We start from the raw sequence: 22,828 nt of genomic DNA on the forward strand, positions 1-22,828 counted from the left end.
AATCAAGTAAAAGCTTGGCGCGCTGATTGGGAATTTATTTCTTAACTTCAGTATTGCCTTAATATATAACTAAGAAGACCTCTTCAACATCCTTTTTTAACTAACGCTCAGAGCTGTTCATATCCATTTTACGATCTCGTTAAATCAACATAAGATATTAGTAGCGGTTTCCATTCAATATATTTCGTGCTGCATTCGGTTTCCTTATGTGCCAGCGGCAAAAATTCAAAAAATCCCTTCGGAATTATTTAGTATATTATAGCGTTGGCACATGCAGCTAAAATACCAAAACATGCTGGGCACACTTGTTTGCTGCTGGTCATACTTTTGTTTACGTTTTGTTTTCATTTGTCTATTACAGTGTTGTTACAAATAGGGCAATGTTGTTGTACACTGCGTACAGTGGTGGTTAAAGATGAAGGTCCAATAAACAGCTGTTTGGTAACATTCAAAATTATCGATAGCAAGAACAGAACGACGCAGCAGCAGCACCAGCGCCAGCACCATCAGCAGGCAGAAGCGCAGCCAGTGACAGTAGCAGCCAATATTATGCGAAACAAGAAATCTATAAAAAAGTAGAGCAGCAGCAGCAGCAGTTGGGGTGGGGTAACGCTGGAGCAGCAGCATGGAACCTCCAGCGCACGTTACCGCAGCGGGCATCGTAACTGTTGTTGAGAGCGCAGCGGATGCTGAGCAAGACAGCCAAGTGACAACAACGCATAAGAATGACGAGGAAGCGGATAATGATGATGACGATGATGATGATGATGGTGACAACGATGACGATGACGATGGTGAGGATGTTGATGATGATGACGATGGGGATGATGATGATGCCAAGGATGCTTACTTCGAGGCGCGCAATGGCAATGAAAGCGATGAGCTCGAAACGGCATTCCAAAGTGCGTTGACATTGGCTAGTGACGTCAGAGTGAATGTTAGCGATGCAGATGCCGAGCAAGATGAGAGCAATAGCGGTCACACAGAGCAGCAGCCGGATATTGGGCAGGTGCAGCAGCCAGAACTGGATGACAACAACGATATTGTGATGCGCAACCACAGTAAGTGACTCACTCGCTTTTCTCATTTTATTGGATCCACTAATTTGAGCAATCTTCTATCAGCTCCAAGAGACTTGCAATATGAGACAAACAACGAAAATAGCCAGCTGGGAGCCGCGCCAGCCTCAGCTTCTGCCAGCGATTCGTCACGACCACGAAATCAGCATCAGGCACTGCTTACGACCAAGTCCTGCGAGATGCCCGGCAGCGCGGCATTGGCATCGGCATCGGCAGCGACTCTATCGCCCAGTAGCTCGTGCAACGGCAGCATTGGCAGCGATGGCAGCTGTAGTGTTGGTGGCGGTGCCCGTCGCAAGTCCTGGTCGCTGTCGCCACAAAACGGTGGCTCCAAGAAGAAAAGCAAACCAAGTGCTGCAGTCACGACGACGACGACGGCATCCAATGGCGATAGCTTTAATTTGTGGGTGGCGCGCGAATGCTTTGAAACGGTACCCGCTGAAATGGTAGACACGCTGAGCGTTTCCGAACTCCAGGAGCAACAGGATGAGGAGCAGCACCAACAGGAGGAGGATGACGATGTGGACGAAGAGGCGGCTGCCGTCGAGAGTCTGCTGGGCGCTGCAGCGGCTCTGCAGGCCAGTGCCTATTTAAGCGGCGGTGCGCAGAGTCGACAAAAGCATTTGCGACAGCCTCCACAGCATCGTCCGCTAGAGCGGTCGTGGCCGCCACGCGCCATTGGAGGACGCGAGCTAAAGCTGCAGGGTGATGTCTTCAAATTTGATATACTCGATACGGATGAGCGCATGTACCCGGAGGATGGGCCAAGCTACAGCGGTGCCAGCAGTAATAACAGCTCGCCGCTGCGCCTGCTCGGCCAGCCGGAGGCCAGTCCACCGCCCATGCGCTTTAAGCCGCTCATCCAGAAAAAGATTGGACCCGACAGCTACATCAATACGATCAGCACCCAGAAGGTGCCCGCCCATTTATCGTATGAGTTTCCCACGTTTCCCCTCCAGGAGCAGCACAACAGCATGGCCAGCACCAGCTCTGGCGCCAGCTGCAGTGCTGCTGTTGCCGCCTCCAATGGCCTTGGGGGCCATCACTTTCCCTATTTGCGACAGCATCGACCCTTGACACGTGCCCTGTCCAATGGCAAGGCCGCCGGCACTGGAACGGCCACGGATGAGCCTTATCATCTGGCCAGCAGCAGCAATTCGCCACGGCTGCTGCTGTCGCCCAAGCGTCAGCGCAGTCCGCCCTCGGGCTGTTCCACGCGCAGCGTCTCTCCGCTGGATCTCAGCCTCAGTCCCGAGCAACACTCGCCCACGCGTGGACGCGGCGTCGGTGGCCTGGAGACAATTTTACCGCTGCCCATGGCGCCGCCGCCAATCGGTGCGCCCACTTTTCATGCACAGCGACCACAGCAGCGACTGTTGAAACGAGTGGGCGGCGGCGGAGGAGCTGCAGCTGCTGGCGGACTCATCTGTCCGCCCACGCCCACACATCATGCGCGCCGGCATGCGCGTCTGCAGGCCGTCACTGCCAACTCCAGCACTGCCGGCACAGTCGAGCCGAACTCTAGTCAATTGGATTACAACCAACTGCAGACGCCGCCTGGCTCGCCAGCCGGCGCCGGTGCGCAGTCAGCGGATGCAGATGCGGATGCGGATGCGGATGACAACAATGATATGTTGCACATAAGCAGCACTCGTCTGCCCTCCATTCCGGAACGCAGTGCAGCAGCAGCAGCGGCGGCAGCGGCAGCAGCGGCTGCAGCTGCCGCAAGCTCTGACGCGGGCGCTGGCATCATGGAAAGCGGTAGCGGTGCCGGAAGTTTCAATGGCACGGAGCCGCCTTTGCCGCCCGCATGGGAGGCACGCATGGACAGTCATGGGCGTATATTCTATATTGATCACACAACCCGGACCACTTCGTGGCAGCGTCCCGGTCCCAGCACGGGTCCCGGCGGTCGCGAGCAGCATCATCGCCAGCAGCTGGACAGACGCTATCAGTCCATACGGCGCACCATCACCAACGAGAATCGCCTGTCGCTGCACGCTGCCGACCCGTCCACTGGCCATACCCATGGCCATACCCATGGTCACAATCAGCTGTATGGTCTTCCTCGTGGCGGTGGTCAGACAACCACAACGGCGTCATCCACTACTGTTGCCGCTGGCGCTGTTGGGTCTGGGTCTGGGGCTGGCGCTGGAGCTGGGGCTGGGGCAGCTGTGCCGCCCGCCTCGCCAAATCTGGCCATACATCCGGCGGTGCTGATGCTTTGCCGTCCCGACTTTTACTCTCTGCTCCACACCAATGAGGCGGCGCTGGCCATTTACAATCGCAACGCGGCACTTAAGCATATGGTTATGCGGATTCGTCGCGATCCGCAGTGCTTCCAGCGCTATCAGTACAACAAGGATCTGGTGGCGCTTGTCAACACATTTGCCCAGCTGAGCCGCGAGCTGCCCTCCTGTTGGGAGACCAAAGTGGATCAGTCGGGCAAGCAGTTCTTCATCGACCACCAGCATCGCAAGACGTCCTTCATGGATCCTCGCCTGCCGGTCGAATGTCCACGCGTTGTTCGTCATCGCCAGCAGCACCACCACCACCAATATTTGCACCAGCCGCATCCGGATCTGGTTGATGGCAATTGCCTTTCGGCCACCAGCGGCCACATCAACTCCAGCAGCTCCAGTTCCGGCGCAACGGTCTCAGGCGTCCCGCCGCTGCCACCACCCCGACCATGCCGGGGCAGTCTCAATCAAGCAGCCGCCAACGCCGCCGCCGCCGCTGCATCCACACATAACTGCACTACGGCGGCGGCCATTGCCTGCGCGCTGAGCCTCAGCGGCGCCGTCGGCGGACCCAGCACCAGCGGGGCCACTGCATCTGGCCCAGAGGATGTGCCGATAGCTTACAATGAAAAGGTGAGTACGCGAAACATAGTCAAAACTGATTATCCCTACAGATACACACATGTTTACATATACATATACATACATATATCTACCCTAAGTCAACAAGTATGTGGAATTGTGTGGAATTATGCATCCAAAATTTCATAAGCCTTGGCTCGGGTTTCGGCTGTTCCCCCATCTCAATGGATTAATATTCTCTCCCAAGCAAAAAATAACCTTGTCTTTACTTAGAACTAACGAATTTCGATTCTCTGTTAATCTTTTACTTGTCAGACTTAATTGTAACCCATTTATTTTCCTGGTTTTCATGGCAGGTTATTGCATTTCTGCGACAACCCAACATATTGGAGATTCTACGTGAACGGCAGGGCCAGCACACAGTGTCCCGATCGCTGCGCGAAAAGATTAACATTCTGAGAGTTGAGGGCGTGCCCGCCTTGGAGCGTCTGGGCCATGATCTACAATTGACTATAGTGCTTAGGTAAGTGCTTAACATAATATATTCGGCAAGGATCGGATGATGACCAGGCTTGAAGTTGGCAAAGAGCCAAAACCGTATTGGTGTTGAGGGTTACTTGAGCTCCATCAGATCGAGATGAAATTGTGGGGATAATCGTCTGGATACCCTTTATATGTATATTCGAAATCTAGTGTTCTGGCCAAAAGAAGAAATAGGTTTTTGGCCAAGCAAGTCCTTTGCCGCTTGCTGCGCTGTTTACGGGGATGTATTCCTGAAGAGCGTCGGTGCTTATAGTCCGAACATTATGGGTAGCATTTTTGATCCCATAATGTTTATATTCTTAAACCGGACAAGGTGCTTAGTCTATCCATCCTTCCGTTCGTCTGTGTGCAGGCGTCTATCTCGGAAACTACGAAGGCTACAGACTTGAAACTTATTTTTTATTGTCGATATCTTCACACATTACCAATATTACCGATTTTGAGAAAACTTAAAAACATTGACAGCTATTTACACCAAATATCGTATGTATGTACTTGTATAGTATACACATATTCCTTTTCTAGGCCCCCCGTTCCCATTAAAATCTGAATGCCATTTTTATGCCCATTCCGATCGGACAATAAGCCCCGAGATTATCATGAACGTATAGTGTATAGTGTGCGGAGAATGATTAAGGGAAGAATGAGCTTTAGCGTAAACTGAGAATTCATTCATGTATGGGTGGGAGCTGGAATGTCTTCAAAGGTAATTCGTCTCGGCGTTCAGGGTATCTACGAGTTGGGCACACCCGACTAGAGCAATTTGTCTTGTTGCGTCTGTAGCCCTGGTGCCGACCACTGCCAGTCGAAGTCACAGTCACAGTCACAGTCACAGTCACAGTCATAGTCATCAGATGCACTTGGCAAAGGCTTTGGCACAAATTGCATTGCATTGCTGCGTCTTCGTCAGCGGTGGATCGATGGATCGATCGGTGGTCGTTGCTGGCCGATGGTCGTGGTCGGTGGTCGGTGGTTCTTTTGGTGGTGTTTGTGGTGGTGGTCGGTGGTCGTCCTGCTTCAGTGCGCTCGGCGACGTTTCTGTCGACTGCGTGTGTGTTAATTGCATTTGAAAATCGCTGCGAAGGTTGTTCACTTATTTTCCAAAACACTTTTAATAACAACAACAACAACAACTACAACAACAGCAATAACTTTTTGCGAGGTTAACAAAATATTTGTAAAGCTACAAATTGCCCAAACCTCCTACAGCACCAACTCCTGAGCCATTAGCTACTTAGCTGGCTGATATTTATTGTCTAATTGCGAATGTTTCTTCAAAATGTTGACTCAACCACAACTATTGAGGAAACATGAGATATTCACATGCATTTTCTGACCTTAATCTGACAAGTTGTTAACAGATTAAGCCACAGATTAGCTGGCATTATCTAAGACAGCTCCAAACAGCTCAGCCCCAACTAATTGAAATTGTTCGATTTAATTGCATTCAATTAGACAAATTATCGCGCTTCATTGCACTTCATTGCCCAAAAAGCGGGCGAACAAATCCAAGCTGGCATTGCCGTGGGAGTGGACACTCCACCTACCTGGTGGAAGTGCACACAAACATGGGCATGTTGATAAGATGATATTGCATCCCACGTTCAACTATTCTCTATATATTCGGCTCATCTTGCCAAATGTGGGTCGAATCTAACAATATTTTTCTCCAACTAAATTGTTTGAGTCTTGATCAAAGTGGGGAAGGCCCCTTAACAGGGTGTTCCATTTAAATGTTGCATACTTTTTACTTCTTTCAGTCTGTTATCGCTTTACAATTTAGGAAATTTGAGTTTGTCTGAAGATTTACTATAAAATAAACAACAGAAAGTCATATATAGCTTGCGGTTTTACAGATATCAGGAAATTTGTGAAGCCCCTAATTTCTTTCCATTGTTTTTTTAGAGATATTTTGTATATATTTGTTCGTTACTGATAAGGTCTGGTTCTTATATGTGGAGTATAGTAGAAATCGTAAATGCCAAGTTTAGTTTAGATACCTTAAAGAACAAAATAAATAAATAGAGTGGGCGTTGATACTGATGGAGAATATATATATATGCAGTTTTAAAGAGTGCTCAACTAGGAGATACCCTGTATAATGAATTGACTTAATACACAAAAATACACACGAACATATGTAAATACAAGTTCACAAAAATATAGCTATAAACTATAACGAGTAAAAGTAAGAGATAGTGAGAGTTGGAAAGAAAGAGAGACTGAAAGAAGAAGAGAAAGTAAACGATGGGATGAGAGAGAGAGGGAGGGAGACTGAGAGAGAAAGAGATAGAGAGAGTGCTTGAAAGATAGTTCTCTGCATTAAAGTTTTTCCCTTTTACCTACTTACTTATTTCGTATGATAAATGTATAAATCTACCCAATATACTAACCCGAAAATACTATCTATATTATTTGCGTAAACCCCAAATACTTGCTTACTTTAAATATAATGTATATTTTAAAAAATCATACATACATCTGTGATATATCGCAAACTTTTTTATGGCAAAAAATAGTACGCAAGTTTTCTTAGATATTGCGTATAACTTTTAAATCGCTCTACTTATTATTATTTTCCAACTCAAAACACGAAGAAGAGAAAAGTGTTTTGGGGAAAGGGAGACAAGAATATGTGTCGCCATTTATACTTTAATTAGTAACAATACGTCCTCGCAAAGCCCAAGTTAAAATTGTCTATTAGCTAAAGGACGTGCTCTTCAAAAAAGAAGAAGACTTTTCTACAAATTAATGTCAAATTATATCGGTAAATTTACAACACTTGAATGTACACTAAAGCTTTAACATCTGGCCTCAATCACAATACCTCTCTCCCTCTCACTCCCACTCAGTAATTGTACAGATCTGACACATGAGTCACCCTGTGCGAACAGCTTATCATCATATTGCTGTTTTTCATAAATTATGTGTAAGATTTAGTTTTAGCCGCGCCCCTTTCAGAGAGAATTTAAAAATACTAGTTAGCCTTGCGCTTGGCACTCCACTTTTTTTTCGTGCTAATCCCTTGAAGAAGAGACGCGACGAGACGCTGTTTAACTCAATTTCAGTTAATTTTTTTTTTTGGGGCTGCGGCCGGCAGCAAATGAGCGTTGCCAATAAACCATAATTTATTGGCTAGGCAGGGTTTCAGCGCCGGCTCCAGCTGCAGCGTTCCGACTCGGGGTTGGGGGGTGTGGCAACTACGTCATCGTCATTATTGGCAACGGTGCTGCTGCTACTACTGCTGCTGATGATGATGTCGATGATGATGATGCCGATGCTGATGATGATGATGTTGATGATCATTGGGGCAGCGTATTTGTCACAACTGAAGCGTTGACAAGCTTTCAGCTTTTCAGTTATTGTTGAGGGTCTATTTGTGTTTGTTATTTGACCCATTGAAGGAGAATCTTGCCCGTTGGTTGCTGTCGTCTCGCATGGTTTACAGTTCATTGGGCTTGGGCCTGCGCCTGGGCTTGGGCTTGGGCTGGCACAGTCGGGCGTGCTAAATGCATGACGCGCCTTTAGGTCAAACTACAAGCCCCCACTCCTAGACCCAGACCCAGTCGGAGAGACCCCTCCTCCCCCAAATACAAAAATAGCAGCCGGCGATCGGGTGATGAGCCACAGCTTTAACCATGACCAACGCCACAGTCGTCATCGTTGCACACATGCTTCGGCCCTCCGGCAATCGGCGCAATCGTAATCAAAAAGTGCACCACCCATGAGTCAGCCGCAGCCCCCCTTAAGCCGGAGCTGCGCAGCAGCTGCACAGCTGACACCGCCGTCGCGGTCAGCGTCGGCGTCGTCAGCGTCGGCGTCGTCAGCGTCTATTGGTTCTTGAAGCAGTAGCCGTAGCAGCTGCCGTCGGCGCAGCAGAACTTAAAGTTCGGCAATGGTTCGTCTGCGCTTCGGCTGCACTTCGGCACACACAAACAAAAAAAGAACTACAATTAAATAATTTTCTTTGCTTTGTTTTTGTTGTTGTTGTTGTTGTTGTTGTAGTTGTTGTTTATTTTGTGCGCTCGCTTAATTCCATTTCCAATTCCATATTTATCGGCTGGGCGCTAGACAAAACGCGTCCATTCTGCGTTTGCTATTCGACATTATAAATGCGCCGGGTTCGCGCCTCGGCCTCTAATAAAAACTAACTCCGACTCCGATTCCGACTCCAACTCCAACTCCGACACTGATTCCGACTCTGACTCCGTTATTGTAGTTGTAGTTGTTGTTTTTGTTCTCGTTCGATTTCGCGCGCCTCTTTAAACTGAAAAAACTGACACCAAAAACAAAAACAGAAGCATTTTAACTGTCAGCGCGTGCAAGTCGCCGCAGTGTCAAAATAACAACAAACGAAAAAAAAAAATAAATCATAAATAAATAAATATACGAAAACAAGAAAAAACCGAACTACTTAATATTAAATTAAAACTGTTAGCTTGTTTTTAGTTTTTTTTTTTCTGTTACATTTAATCTGTGCCGCGAACAGTTCTGAAAGAATTTCAAGCATTCAACGGCATGTTCAACCATCCATTGGTCAAGGCTCTGGGCGTGCTACAACATGGGCTTTCTATCCAAGGCCGCCTACATCGTGTGGGCCGTGTAAGTAACTAACCTAGCCCAAATCCCAAATCCCAAGTTCTTTCTGCTGCCCGCAACCCTTAGCCCCATCTTAGCTACGCTCGCTTGGTCAGCAGCCGGTTATGTGTCAACAAATATAATCGGAGTGCGCTTGGATCATGACTAAATTTGTGGGAATTACTTGCATTTGTGAAATACATACATACAAGTGTGGAGTAGAGATTCATAATTAATGCATTTTCTAAAAGTGCTTCACAACACTTGGCATAAACAGTCCAAAATGTTTCTTACAAATATGTCTACTTTTTTTAAACATCTTTCAAATTATGCTTTCAATTTATCGTAAGTTTTTATGAAGTCAACAAAGTATAGTACACATAAATTAATTGCATAAATCAGTTCAATGTTTAATACAATTTTTATGTTTATCTCAAGTATGATCTTTAAATAATTTAAAATAATCTTTAATAATATAAGTTATTCCCGGAGACAAAGGACGTGAATGCTTCTCTGTCTTAGTTAATTCCATATATCTCTTACTCTTTTAAAATCTGATAGCTGTCCGAAATGCAGGCAATCTGTTAAGAATAGGAGGCTTTCAAAAGATTGGCTTTCATTTTTAAGATTTTTAGCTTTAACCTTGACCGAATATTTGTAAACGTCGTATTAGAATTCATTACTCATCTTACCCCTTCCCTTTTTAAGCCAAGCTTTAAAGTCTGTTTAAAGTTTGGCTGAAAGCTAGCAAAAGTTTTTTAAGGAATTTGAAAGTGATATTCGGAACAAAGCTTTGTCAATTTTTGTCTTCGGACTTGCGACCATTTCGAAACAATTTGAAAGAGATGGAATTTTTTAATATTTGGCTCAAAACTTGCGGAAGTGCTGAAGGAATTTGAAAGCGTTCTGTAAAGCATTTGAATAGATTAATATCTGAAGAATTCTTGCAAAGTTGTTTAACCGAAAAGATTAACCCACTCCATCTATCCGTGTATCCGTCTATCCGTCTATAATATTCAAGCGGTACGGACAAGTACGTCAACATCCTGAGTTCTCATATTACACGCTTGCATTCCATTTGTTTACTATATACAACGGCGAATAATCAACGCCACGTGAATCATTTGCCATTGAATGGCCACAAATAAAGCGTACAAAGCAATTTGCACATGCCCCAAACATTGCGCCATTCATAGCGCTGCAGAGTGCAGAGGAAGCTCGGCTTTCGCAGTTCCTTACCACATGATGCAGTTCTCACGATTCTGTTGCAGCATTGCCACCGCCACCGCCACCCAGAGAAGACGCTAACCTGAACTATCTATCAAGTGTCCCAGGGTTTCTGGTTGAATCTGGAATGCTACGCAAACAAATCGCCGGCATTATCGTCGTTATCATCTTTTGTAAATCTAATGCTTGTCGCGAGTGGCTGACTTGAATATACCCTATAAATACTCTAGCTTCCTTTTGTTCCCTCTTCTAACCCACACCATAAAAGATTCATTTTGGCATAGCTTCGTTCTCTGCAGATCGTATCTTTCATTCGATTTTCAATATTGTACCCCAATATGAGCACAATTGGGTAGAACAGGGGAAAGTATACATACTTTTGATCAGTGTATTCTATACGAGAACCTAATTACCAAATTCGGGTTCCATAGCTCTTATATTCTCCGAGCTATGCTAAAAAGAAACCTTGTTAAAAACTCGATAAATTTCGATATTATGGAGATGGGGCAGATATCGAAAAACAGAAGATATATGTGTCAAGCCTTAAGTCTGAACTCTTATATACCCATTTTTATGGCCATTTGCCAAGGAGCACAGGGTATAAAAACATTGTTCAGTTGTGTATCGCAGCAGAGCTCGTTGTTTTTCTCGTTTTATGATCTTGGCTCCGATGACCCAGCAGTACTAACGACAGGCTCAAGGATCCGGCGAGAGGCCAGCTGAAGTGTTTTTCGCTCGTATTACACAACAATCGAAATCAATTGAGTTCAGAAACAATATGAAACATGTTGAGCGCTTATCGAGGCACTCGTCGAATTGGGGCTGTCCACATTGTAAATTGGTGACAATCGAACAACTGTTGCAACTGCCACCGGATTACCCATACCCGTACCCATACCCCTCCCACTCCCCTCCCCCCGTCAGCAGAGCAATAGCGACTGCCCCTTCCCACACTCGATGTTGGCATACTTGCGACATCGGTTTGTTATTAAATTCGTAATACCCCCACAATGGTTTTATCTAGCCATATGCCTTATCAATGCTATCGGGCCCTGCTCTCATGCCCTCTCGCTCTCTCGCTCTCTCTCTCTGGCTCTCTCTCTCGCCCGCTCTAACTGCACGGGTTTCACTGCAGCGCCTACGCAGCTCGAGAACCTGCGCAGACCTGAAGCCACAAATATCAGTTGGTTGTTTTTTTTTTTGGTTTTCGGATCGTCCACATTTGAATTGTGGCTGCTAAAAACTTTGTGTTTTCGTTAAATTGAAAATTTAATTAAATTCTTCAAGTACGCCAATTGAGAATCCAGCGGGGCCCTGCAACCAGCCAAGGGTTGCGCCAATCAAATGGGACTCTTTTCCAAGTTCAGCTATACCTATAATACCATGTGGGCCAAGTAAGTTCTTCCCAGTTGTTGTTCCTGCTGTTGTTCCTGCTGTTGTTGTTGTCATTGTCATTGTTGCTGCTGTTGCAATTGCTGATGCGGAAATGCTCAGCATTGAAGAGACCAGCATAAGGCGTCTCATATTTTCATGATGTACGAACATATTTTGCATACTGCACATACGTACGTACGTACGTACGTACATCTACTATGCATATTTCTGGAATTTCGTTTTGTGTTGTTTTTTGTTTTTTGAAGTTGAGCCTGGGAATATCTTTGAATAACATATATCGTGTATATATGTATGTAGGTGTTTGTATGCATTTGCAGTTTTCCGGTGACGTCTTGTTACTAGAGCTGCAATTAGAGCCAGCTACTATTTTGCATGAGTTGAGGCCACAGCATGTTGTTGCTCACAATATTGATAGAAACATAGAATCGCTGAAGAATAATAGCTGTGTGTTTGTCTTATAATATATATATATATGATCTAATAGGCATTAACTACAAAATCACAGCCAATATTCAGCAGCTCTTTTTCCTTAGTTCTCAGTTTTTCACCCATTTTCCGCTCACAGTTGTGGATTTTTTGAAACAGATATTAAATAGTTATAGATACATGCATAGATTATGTAATTGAGTTTAAGAATTTAAATTGAAATTTAAATACTAAGCTTTTATCGTTTATCTTTCGGCAGAAATATAGCATAGCAAAGAGACTCAACTAGCTTTATTTAGTTGATAAATATAAGATATGGGTACTCATGATTGCATTCTACTCACTTGTAAATCTCATTGTGAAGTTTTCTATTTGCTTCTTTTTATTACATTCATATTTATGCATCCGGCTTGTTACTTTCCGATAAGCCGTGCATACATGAGTTAGTTCTTGCAAAGTGGTTCAATAGCCCTTTCTGATAAAAGTGTATATATGATATGTGTGTGTGTGTGTGTGTGTGTGTACCCACAGTCATGGTCAAAATAATAAGTACCACAACTAATTTGGACTTTTAAATTCTATTGCAAATTAAATGGAAATAAAATAATTAGTCAAAATTAAAGAATTAATCAGCTGATATATGTTCTTGGGTATATCTCGTACATACATATATCTATAAAGAGCTTTTATGTGTTTAGTCACCATTGTTTTTAAAAGTTTTGCCAGTTGGAAATAGGTTTATGCATGTCCTCACTTGTATTGCGTGCCATGTTTTTTCGTTCGTTTCATTTCAAATTCCATATTTGTGCATGTTCCAAGAACGGAAGATCGTAAAGCTAATTCAATTAAAATTGACCACACCCAAAATTGTTGCTGACCCACGTTTGTCATCAGTTCGCAGTGCACTTGAAGAGAAACACTGAAGATGACACCACCACCACCACCACCACCAAGAGCAGCAGCACCACACGCACCACACGCCCCCACTGTGGGCGACGAGAGCCCGCATTGGTTATGGCAAAAAACGCGGTCGCGTTTTAAGTCGCGAGAGGGCGCGTGCTCGCGTTTTTGCCGCTTTTAATTTAAGTTAATTGCAATTTCCTGTGCTGTTTTTTTTTTTTTTTCTCCGTTAATAAGTTGTTAACTTCAGTCAATTTTGAAAGTAATTTGACACGGCTCAAATTATATTGCCGATCAGTTACCATTTCGAATTAACATTATTTTAGTTCGTTTCTATACTGTACGAATTTTGTTTTCGGATTTGGAAATTAGTCATTTCCGTGCCGCGCAAAAGAGGCGTTAATTGCACCCAAACTGTTGTCACTAGTTGCACGGACACGCCCCCTCCGCACCAGCAGCTGCCCCAACGACTCGCACCTCCGCTCTTGCCCCCTTGCCCACTTGCCCCGCCCTCCTCTTGACCGATCGCCATAATTTGTATTATTAATTGACCAATTTTCAAATTCAAGTTGAAGGTCAAAAAGTAAGCGCGAAATAACACAGACGAAAAAAAAAAAAAAACGCAACTCAAATTATGAATCGGCAATTAGAATATACTCGTAGTGCCAGATATTATTGGAGCCCATGATTTCTGGCCGAACAGCGAAACCCATTGGGAAAAGTCCCGCGCCCAGTTCTCTTATCAAGGTCCGCTGCGGTCACATAAAACTCTTCCGGCTGCGTTTTTTTTTTTTTTTCATTTCCCTATTTTTTGTTTGTTTTTCGATCATTTGTTTTGCTGTTTTTCAAATGGAAAATCAAGGCCCAGCTTAATGCTGGTCGCAATTTATTTTTGCTTGCACTACACAATCGAACGATCGAATGAAATTTACCCTACGAAAAGGCTAGCATTGGCCACAGCGAGTGCTCATGTTCATCCCGATATATCAATATATATCTACATATATTATATTTGTATGATATTATATTATATTATATATATATACATATATATAAATATATATTTTATATATTTGTTAAAAAATTTTAGGCTTTTTCCTTTATAATTTAATAACGTATTTCAAAGATTTGCTCCTAATATATATTAATTAAATTAAAACAAATTAATGCTTAATAATACACTCGCCTCTTACTTTCCCTGCCCTTAGCCCTACTCGAATAAATCGTATGTTTGTTAAGTGGCAACCCTGCTTGTATTCAAAACGAAAATTGAAAAGGTGGCAACCCTTTTGCCGTACAGTACTTTGCCTTTTGAAAATAACTGACTTTTAGCCACATTTCAGTTTTATATGTAAGCAATATATTTCGTATTGTCAACGTTATCAACGTATTTGAGCTGCGACTTTGGTTGAGTACAGTTCGATATTTTATTAGATAAAAAGGATTTATTGTTACTAATCTGTCTTGGAGCTGAAAAACAATCGATAACCATTTAATATAAATATTTGAAAAACTGAAATTATACTTGAAACATTAATTCTATTAATATTATTGCCTTTATTGTTGGTGAATATTCCATTAACTGATGACGATGACTAAAAAATATCGATATAATATATATATACAAAAACGATCTAAAGTAGAAAACGGAAATAAATCTAAAATGATCAATTCTTAAGCTGTTCGATAAAATATTAGGAATGGTCGCCTAATCATCATCTAATTATTGGAATCGATCATCGATAAATCAAAAGAGATTAAGCTCAATAAATATAAGTTGTTACTGGACTGAGACAGGGTATTGGGCAGTCGGCTGCACCCGATTCGCACTTTTAACAGATGATGTAGCTGTTAATAGGTCTCATTAGTAAGTTGTCAGCTTAGTTAGTGGGAAAACGGAAAGCTAATCAATTGCGGTCATTGAGCAACGGCCAGTGAAAAATTTGTCCATTAGTTAACGCCTGGCTCTGACCCCGGCTCGAGCAGGGTCAGAAATGATAAGTTAAGCTCCATGTTGCATGACATGTGCATTCAATGCCAGCGCTCAACGTGACCTTTCTCCTACTCTCTCTATCTCTCTCGCTAACTAACGCTCTCTCTCTCTCTCTCTCGCTCTCTCGCAGCCTCTTCGAGCAGGAGATCATGAGCTATGTTCCAATTGAAGAGCGCAGTCCACAGGGCTCGCCGGTACTCAGCTCACGGATGCCGCAACGGGCGCCGCCGCCATTCCGCCGCGACTTTGAAGCCAAGCTGCGCAGCTTTTACCGCAAGCTGGAGTCCAAAGGTTACGGCCAAGGACCACACAAGCTGAAGTAAGTAGATGCCAAATGGTTGGCTTGGAGAAACTCTTATTAAGTGCTGTCGCTTTGTTGGCTTGCAGATTGCACATCCGACGCAGCCATCTGCTGGAGGACGCATTCCGTCGGATTATGTCCGCCAACAAGAAGGATCTGCAGCGTGGCCGTCTGGCCGTGCTGTGGGACACTGAGGAGGGCCTGGACTATGGCGGGCCCTCGCGCGAATTCTTCTTCCTGCTGTCCCGCGAACTGTTCAATCCCTACTACGGTTTGTTCGAGTACTCCGCCAACGACACGTACACCGTGCAGGTGTCGCCGTTGTCGGCATTTGTGGACAACTGCCACGACTGGTTCCGGTTTAGCGGGCGTGTGCTGGGCCTTGCTCTGGTCCATCAATATCTGCTGGATGCGTTCTTCACGCGTCCCTTCTACAAGGCGCTTTTGCGTCTGCCGGTCGCCCTAAGCGATCTCGAGTCGCTGGACAACGAGTTCCATCAGTCGCTGCAGTGGATACGCGACAACGATATAGGCACTGGCATCGATCTGGGACTTACCTTCTGTGTCACCGAGGAGCTGCTGGGGCGCGTTGTCGAGCGCGAACTGAAGCCGGGCGGCAAGAATCTCATTGTGAATGAGAAGAACAAGAAGGAGTATCTGGAGCGCATGATCAAATGGCGATTGGAGCGCGGCGTGCAGGAGCAAACGGAGTCGCTGGTGCGCGGCTTCTACGAAGTGGTTGACTCGCGTCTGGTCTCAGTCTTTGATGCACGCGAACTGGAGCTGGTTATAGCCGGCACCGCCGAGATCGATACCAACGATTGGCGCCTAAACACCGAATACCGTTCGGGCTACCACGACAACCATCAGGTGATCATCTGGTTCTGGCAGGTGATCGAGCGCTTTAGCAATGAGCAGCGCCTGCGCCTGCTGCAGTTCGTCACGGGCACATCCAGCATACCATACGAGGGCTTCTCGGCGCTGCGCGGCTCCACCGGTCCGCGACGCTTCTGCATCGAGAAATGGGGCAAGCCGAATGCGCTGCCCCGCGCGCACACCTGCTTCAATCGCTTGGATCTGCCGCCCTATCCCACGCCCGAGCTGCTCTACGAGAAGCTGCTGCTGGCCGTCGAGGAAACGAACACCTTTGGCATCGAGTAAATACAGCCAAATACAACAAAATGCCACCAGACACTAATTGCCATGTGGATGTGGATATGGCTGCGGATTCGGATTCGAATTCGGCTTTGGATTTGCATTTTGCAGCTGATGCGTGATATTTGATGGTGTTTGCTTCTTCCTTCTCTTTTTTCTTTTTTTTTTTTCTCATGCCAGCGCATTGCTTATTATTATTATTATTATTATTAATATTGCTTTTTTTCATCGTATTTATTGTATGTATTAGTGGCTTCGGGCTGGCATATTGTTGTTGCCAGCAAATCGATTAGCTCAACAGACTGTTTTTTACCCCACAGCAAATCATAGTATATAACACATATACATATATACATACGTGTATATATATATGTATATTAATTATTATTCTTATATATTATATGCTGGCAAATCGCGTTGCTTGCAAATTTGAACTTTGAATTGCCGCTTTGATTTTGCCGTTACCGTTACTGTTACCGTTACCTCAACAACTTTTTGCCAGCGCCCAAATGCGCCGCACATTGCAGTCATTAGTCGTAAGATATACACCTACACACACACACACACACACACACACACAACATAAACACATACACATACACATACATACACCTCTGAACCAATGACAAACTGCAGTCTCTAGTGCTTAGGAACCACAACTCTTGGACTTGGAACTATTGAACTAAAGTTCGTTCCGTTGAACTTGTTTACTTAAAGCTGCCTAAAGGAACTTTGCAACTTAAACTTACAACTTAAAGCTCGTCGTTAAAGCATAGCGAAACTTTGAATCGTTTTTCTTAGCATTCCAAAAAACAAAAACCAAAAAAAAAATAATCAAAAAAAAAACTATGAACAAAACTGATTAAAAACAGAAAACTTTAATTCAAGGTGATAAAAAACCTATGATAAATTCTACGCCAATACTTAAATAGCTTGTAATTTCTTAGTCTTAAAAAAATCTCTTTAGATGTGTGCGTTATTAGCTATGCGTTCCATTTAGGAATTGAAAGATTAAAAATACGTATGTTAGTTATAATATTTCGAACTAAAACTTATACTGAATTCGTAACAATTAAGTGAACTGTTTTTAAATTTACAAAAATTATAGAAAAACCGATTGTACGACTATATATATATACATACATATATATGTGCATGCATTTGCATATGTGTGTCCATATTCTGGGCACACATATTGGCCATATACCACAAATACCGAATGCATAGAAGTATATATATATATGTATATATATATATATATATATATATATATATATATATGTATATCATATGATCTGGTTAACCCCTAATACAAATTGGTCCAATGCGTTGCTTTGGCTTTATTGGTTTTTTCGGCGCATACAAATTAATATTAACTACAAATCAAAAATAACGAAATTTATTAGCAAACATTCAATGAAAATGGATACAAATTTTTAATATTAGCATTGAAAAGATAACAAATAAAATTGACAAAAAAACAAAACAAAAAAAAACAACTAATAAATGGTGATTTGTTTACATGTATTTTGGCATTAGTTAAGCGCAAGATTAACAAAGTGGAAAAAGAGAGACAGAGGAAACGATGGAAAGTGAGTTAGAGGAAGATAGAAAAACGCTTTTTTGAACTATCTACGAGTATATTGATAAATGAGAACGTTTTATTGTATTATTATGTGCGTGTATTTATTGAATAAATTAACTATAATTAACGAATTAATAAATGTGAGCCTTTTACTTGAAAAGCCAAATGCTGTCTTTGAATTTTTGATCCCTTAATTGAGAACTCTGATTATTTTGATTTCCTTTGAAAATTTGGTTGGCTCTGAATAATTCCAAATAAAGCCAATCTACTCTATGGAGCTTTAAAAGTCCAGAAAGTATATCTTTCCATAATCCGAGTTTATTTAGCCGAGCTATACACATTTAAAGGCTTAAAGCATTATTTTAATTGGAATATCTCGGGTATATAAGGTCATTTTCATAATCAACGAAGACTATCGACTGGCATTCACAAATGCAAATTTTTAATGTTGACCAAATTTTCCAATGTGGCGACATCACAATTTTTGCAGAATTCAAATCAATTCTGTAGATCTCTAACGCGGTAACGAAATCATTTCGCACGACACATCTCCGCCGTTCTACAAACGTCATAAATTCGCCTAACGAAAGCGACATAATTCCTCAGGAAAAATGTATTGTGCGGAAGTAAAATCCAATATCGGAGTTAATATACCCAGGATAAATCCATTTCAAGTTTCCAAATCAATTATTTAATTCAATTAAGTCGCAATAACGCAACAAATAAATAAGAATACTAAACATGAAATTAATTTTAAAAGAAATAAATAAATAAAATATATAATCAAAATGGCAAGTACGTAGACAGGAAATCTGCTAATGCAAATTTTCATTGCATACGCGCAGGGGCAAAAAATGTTCGGACGCTGCTGACTTGCAAGATTCCGTGGAGAGGGCTGTTAATTAACAGCTGCAGCTGCACTGTCTGTAAAAGGGGCGCTGTTATGTCGGCTTTTACGCAGCAGCAGCTGCTGAACTTTATGTAAAAGGGATGCTGAAAAAAATATTGACCTTTCTGGAATCAGAACTATCGATCAAGATTAATAAATTCCAAATTTTGACCAAACAGGATAAAGTTGGGAAAACGGCAACGGGCTACATCACAATTTTTTGGTTGGGTTCTGAAATCGAAAGATTTAATTTGAATCAATGAAGGAATATCTTTCCAGCATCGGATTTCACTAAAACGAGCTTTTGTCAAAGTTCTTTTAATCAATATTTGGTGCATTAATCCGATTTTGGGATGATATACCTTTCCGAATTTAGACTGTTTTTAATTAAACAACATGTATTTTCTTTTGTTTTCTATATATTTTGTTACACATTCTTTTTCATTTATTTTTTTGTTTGTTTTTTTCGTTCAGCAAATGAAATTCGCTTTAAATATACCAATTTAGTTTCTTTTGGTTTTGGTTTTGGTTTTCATTTTTTTGTTTTATTTTTATATTTTGTTGTTTTATTTGGTTTGTAATGAAATGATAACATATGCACTTAAATATTATTTATTATGCGATCGTTCTTTAGGCATAGATTTCCTTGTTTCGGATTAGCATTTAAGTATATCGACTCGGACTTAGGTCCTCCTATGTATGTATGTATGTATGTATGTACAGAGTTTTGAGCTGGGCCATGGAAGTGCTAGTTGAAATTAGTATTATTTAAATGTAAATGTATTTGGGTAAGTTTAGGATAAGTAGCAGAAGAGAGTATTGTGTTAATTATAAATCCTAATCATAGACATATAACACATCATGTTCTTGGTTGTGTAGTTTACTTTCATTTTTACTTTTTTCTTCTTCTTTTTTAGGTTAGGTTAAGGTGCGCATATTTGGGTGGGCTGGATATCGATCTCTGTTCTCTGTTATGTGTGTGTGTGTGTGAGTGTGAGTGCTAATGCTTTCAATGGAAAGATGCCTCACAGTTTGCGCTTGTGTGTGTGTGTGAGTCTGTTTATGTGTATGTGTGTAACTCTAACTAATTGTACATATTACACACGAAGAAATTTTGCTAAATCAATTTGTCATTTATAAGTTACATGCATGTAATATATATATATATATATATATATATCCATCCACAGATGCATTTATAAATTCTCTTCTTCAGCCACAAATATGAGACTACAAAAAAAAACATATATATGTATATATAAGTATTGACATTGACGGTTATGTACATATACATATAACATATACATATGTATGTATGTGTGCATGTTGTGGCATTTTGGGGGTTCCTTCGACTTTATAGCCATTTCAAGCATTACAAAAATAGAGCATTATTTTGAATTTTGGAATAGAGTTGCAATACATTTCCATTTGTTATCCCATTCCGAAAAGGCCTTTGAAAGAATTGAAAGTTGTTTTCTTCTCGTGATGTTCGTTAAGCTATTTTGAGTGTCATTCAGTATGGTATCCGTTAAATTGGTTATATGTGTATGATTTTTATTATTTTTAATCTGGGTGAGACTAGTGTGTGTGTGTGTGTGTGTGTGTGTATGTATGTGTGTGTGTGTGGGTGTGTATATATGTAAGCGGGAGTATGTTTTATGTTACCTTTTCCTCTTTTCAGTAAGTTGATCACAGCTTTTACAATTCTAATGATATACAAATGTATATGTGTGTGTATGTGTGCATGTGTGTGTATATGTGTGTGTGCGTGATTCTGTGTGTGTGAGCTTGTGGCCAACAAAGTATTTATGTATTGTTTTGCTCTTAAATTTGTCCTTCTACTAAATTCGCACCAAAAATATTGTGTGTGTGTGTGTGTGTGTGTTTGTGTGCCTTTGTATGTGGCTGTGTATATGCATACTCGAGAGCCACGCCCACTGTAAAGTCAGGATAGAAAGGCAATCGCCATATGCATATAGCTATTTCATACATACTTATATTTATAATACTTTTATATACTTTATATATGCACAAAGTTGCCTTGGCCAAAATGTTTATGCTTTTTATTATTATAATTACTTTTATTATTTGTTTTAAATACACCTTTAGTTGTATAGAAAGCTGCCAGTTAATGTTTTTTAAATATTTTTTTTTAGCGTTTCTTGCCTCACACAACAAGCAAATAATCCTGTTTTATTTAATATTTTTCATATGCGTTTTTCTTCATTGTTTCTTTTTTTTATAGTATTTAAAAAGGTAATACAAAATATGTTGATTTTAGTTGTAGTTTTTATGTTTTTTCTTTTACTTTTACTTTTTTTTTTTTTTTTGCCTAGCACATGAAAATCATAAAAAGAAGAAGGCATGTCATCTGTATATATGTATATGTATGTATATATATGTATATTTCCATATGCAGAGCGACTCTTCTTTTAACATACATATATGTATGTTATATCATTTACTTAGTAAAATGTTTTTTTTTTGTTTTTTTATTAAAATTCCACTACATTTACAATTAATTTTGTTCTACATTGAAAAATGCTAATAAATAGAGCAAAAGAAAACTAAAAATAAATACAAAAAAAAAAAAAATACAAAAAAAATACAAACATTATATGTTATAACATTCAACAGCTAGTAAGACGGTTTTTTGTGTTTTTTTCTTCTTCTTTCTATTTCTATAATTTTCGATTCTTTTGTCATCTTCGGTATTTTCGTACATTTTACATGTTGTTTCTCTCTTTCAACGAGCGACTGAGGAGGACTTTTCTTCTTCTAGATAGGGCCTGGTGGGGTCAACTTCTTACAGTATGGCGGCCCACATTCGGTTGCGGGGGAGTGGAAAATGCAGCTGCTGGGGGTTTCAAACTAGTTTGCACTTTGCTTCGGGCTATTTATCGTTATGTATGCAACAACAGTTAAACAATGCTTAAAAATGTATGCCTATATCATTAATATATATATGTATGCAAGCTATATAGACATATATATATATATATATATATATATCTGTTTTTGTTTGTTTTTTGCTTGTAGTTGATTGTAGGAATTTTGCAGCGATTTGCATAAACATTATTTATTTTTTTTCTATTACTCAAATGTGTGTGTATATATATATTATATATGTATAAAAAAAGTGTAAAAATCAGCAAAAAATTAATGGAATTGCACATGAAAACTCATCTCGATCGCTTCGGTGCGAACCATTTGCTATGATGTTGCCTGCTTCTGTTTTTCCTAATAAATAATTAAATAATTAAATACTTTAATACTTTAATTATTTATTGACTCTGGATCTCCTCCCGTGTTACCTCCGTTGCGCCGGACGGTATCAACTTGTTTTCTCTTTTTGGTTGGTTTTCTTTATGGAGGTGAGGGCTGCTCTGTGCTGAGCTGTTCCATTTACTGTTCTGTTTCGGTTTCGGTTTCTGTTTCTGTTTCAGTTTCGGTTTGGGGTACGGTACAATTCTATTTGTTATACTGTTATACGCTTGGGAGGCCTGGCCTTGCGTTTCGTTTCGTTGTACTGTGCCACGTTTCTCTCTAAGCGTCATATGAACTTTGTGTTTTTCTTGTTTTTTGTTTCTTTCTTGTAGTTAACTTTTGTCGGTCTGTTAAATAAACATTTGTGTTTTTAGCATGTTGTTATTATTTATTTGATTTTTTCCTCGTTTCGTTTAGGTATTGTTTTGCAATTTCGCATAATGCTGATCTTTTATTTTTATCTAGTTTTTGTATTTTGTTTAAGTTTTTGTTTTCAACTTTAATTTAATTTAAATAAATGTACATTACAATTACAATTCTTGTTAATTAGGGGAAGCTAAAGGTGATGATGATGGGGAGGGGGCGGGGGCGGGGGCGGTGTGGGGATTTTGATGTGGAAAGGGGGCGGGGTATACATTATGTTTGCGTTTCTCAAAAAAAAGGCACCA

General features: G+C 41.3%; 1 protein-coding gene across 2 annotated transcripts; it reads left to right on the top strand.

The window, feature by feature from the left end:
* The first annotated feature begins 354 nt into the window (after nt 1-354).
* On the top strand, nt 355-16,563 carry Hecw (Hecw ubiquitin protein ligase). Of its 2 annotated transcripts, XM_064699895.1 has the most exons (5): nt 355-1,061; nt 1,125-3,952; nt 4,258-4,424; nt 15,094-15,282; nt 15,351-16,563. In XM_064699895.1, exons 1-5 carry the CDS (start codon nt 626-628, stop codon nt 16,423-16,425), a joined length of 4,695 nt encoding a protein of 1,564 aa, XP_064555965.1. In that variant the 5' UTR covers nt 355-625; the 3' UTR covers nt 16,426-16,563. The 2 variants fall into 2 exon arrangements, with proteins under 2 accessions (XP_064555965.1, XP_064555966.1); XM_064699896.1 differs by lacking the exons at nt 355-1,061; nt 1,125-3,952; nt 4,258-4,424 and adding an exon at nt 8,912-9,046.
* Nucleotides 16,564-22,828: the final 6,265 nt, after the last annotated feature.

The sequence above is a fragment of the Drosophila montana genome, unplaced genomic scaffold (assembly GCF_035044405.1).
Source record: "Drosophila montana isolate Dmon_TW-CO22-7 unplaced genomic scaffold, ASM3504440v1 contig_1624_1, whole genome shotgun sequence".
Lineage (NCBI taxonomy): Eukaryota > Metazoa > Arthropoda > Insecta > Diptera > Drosophilidae > Drosophila > Drosophila montana.

Coding starts and splice junctions, on each gene's coding strand:
- Hecw (XM_064699895.1), top strand. CDS start 626: ATGGAACCTCCAGCGCACGTTACCGCAGCGGGCATCGTAACTGTTGTT. Junction 3,953..4,257: donor CGATAGCTTACAATGAAAAG/GTGAGTACGCGA, acceptor TTTTCATGGCAG/GTTATTGCATTTCTGCGACA. Junction 4,425..15,093: donor CAATTGACTATAGTGCTTAG/GTAAGTGCTTAA, acceptor GCTCTCTCGCAG/CCTCTTCGAGCAGGAGATCA.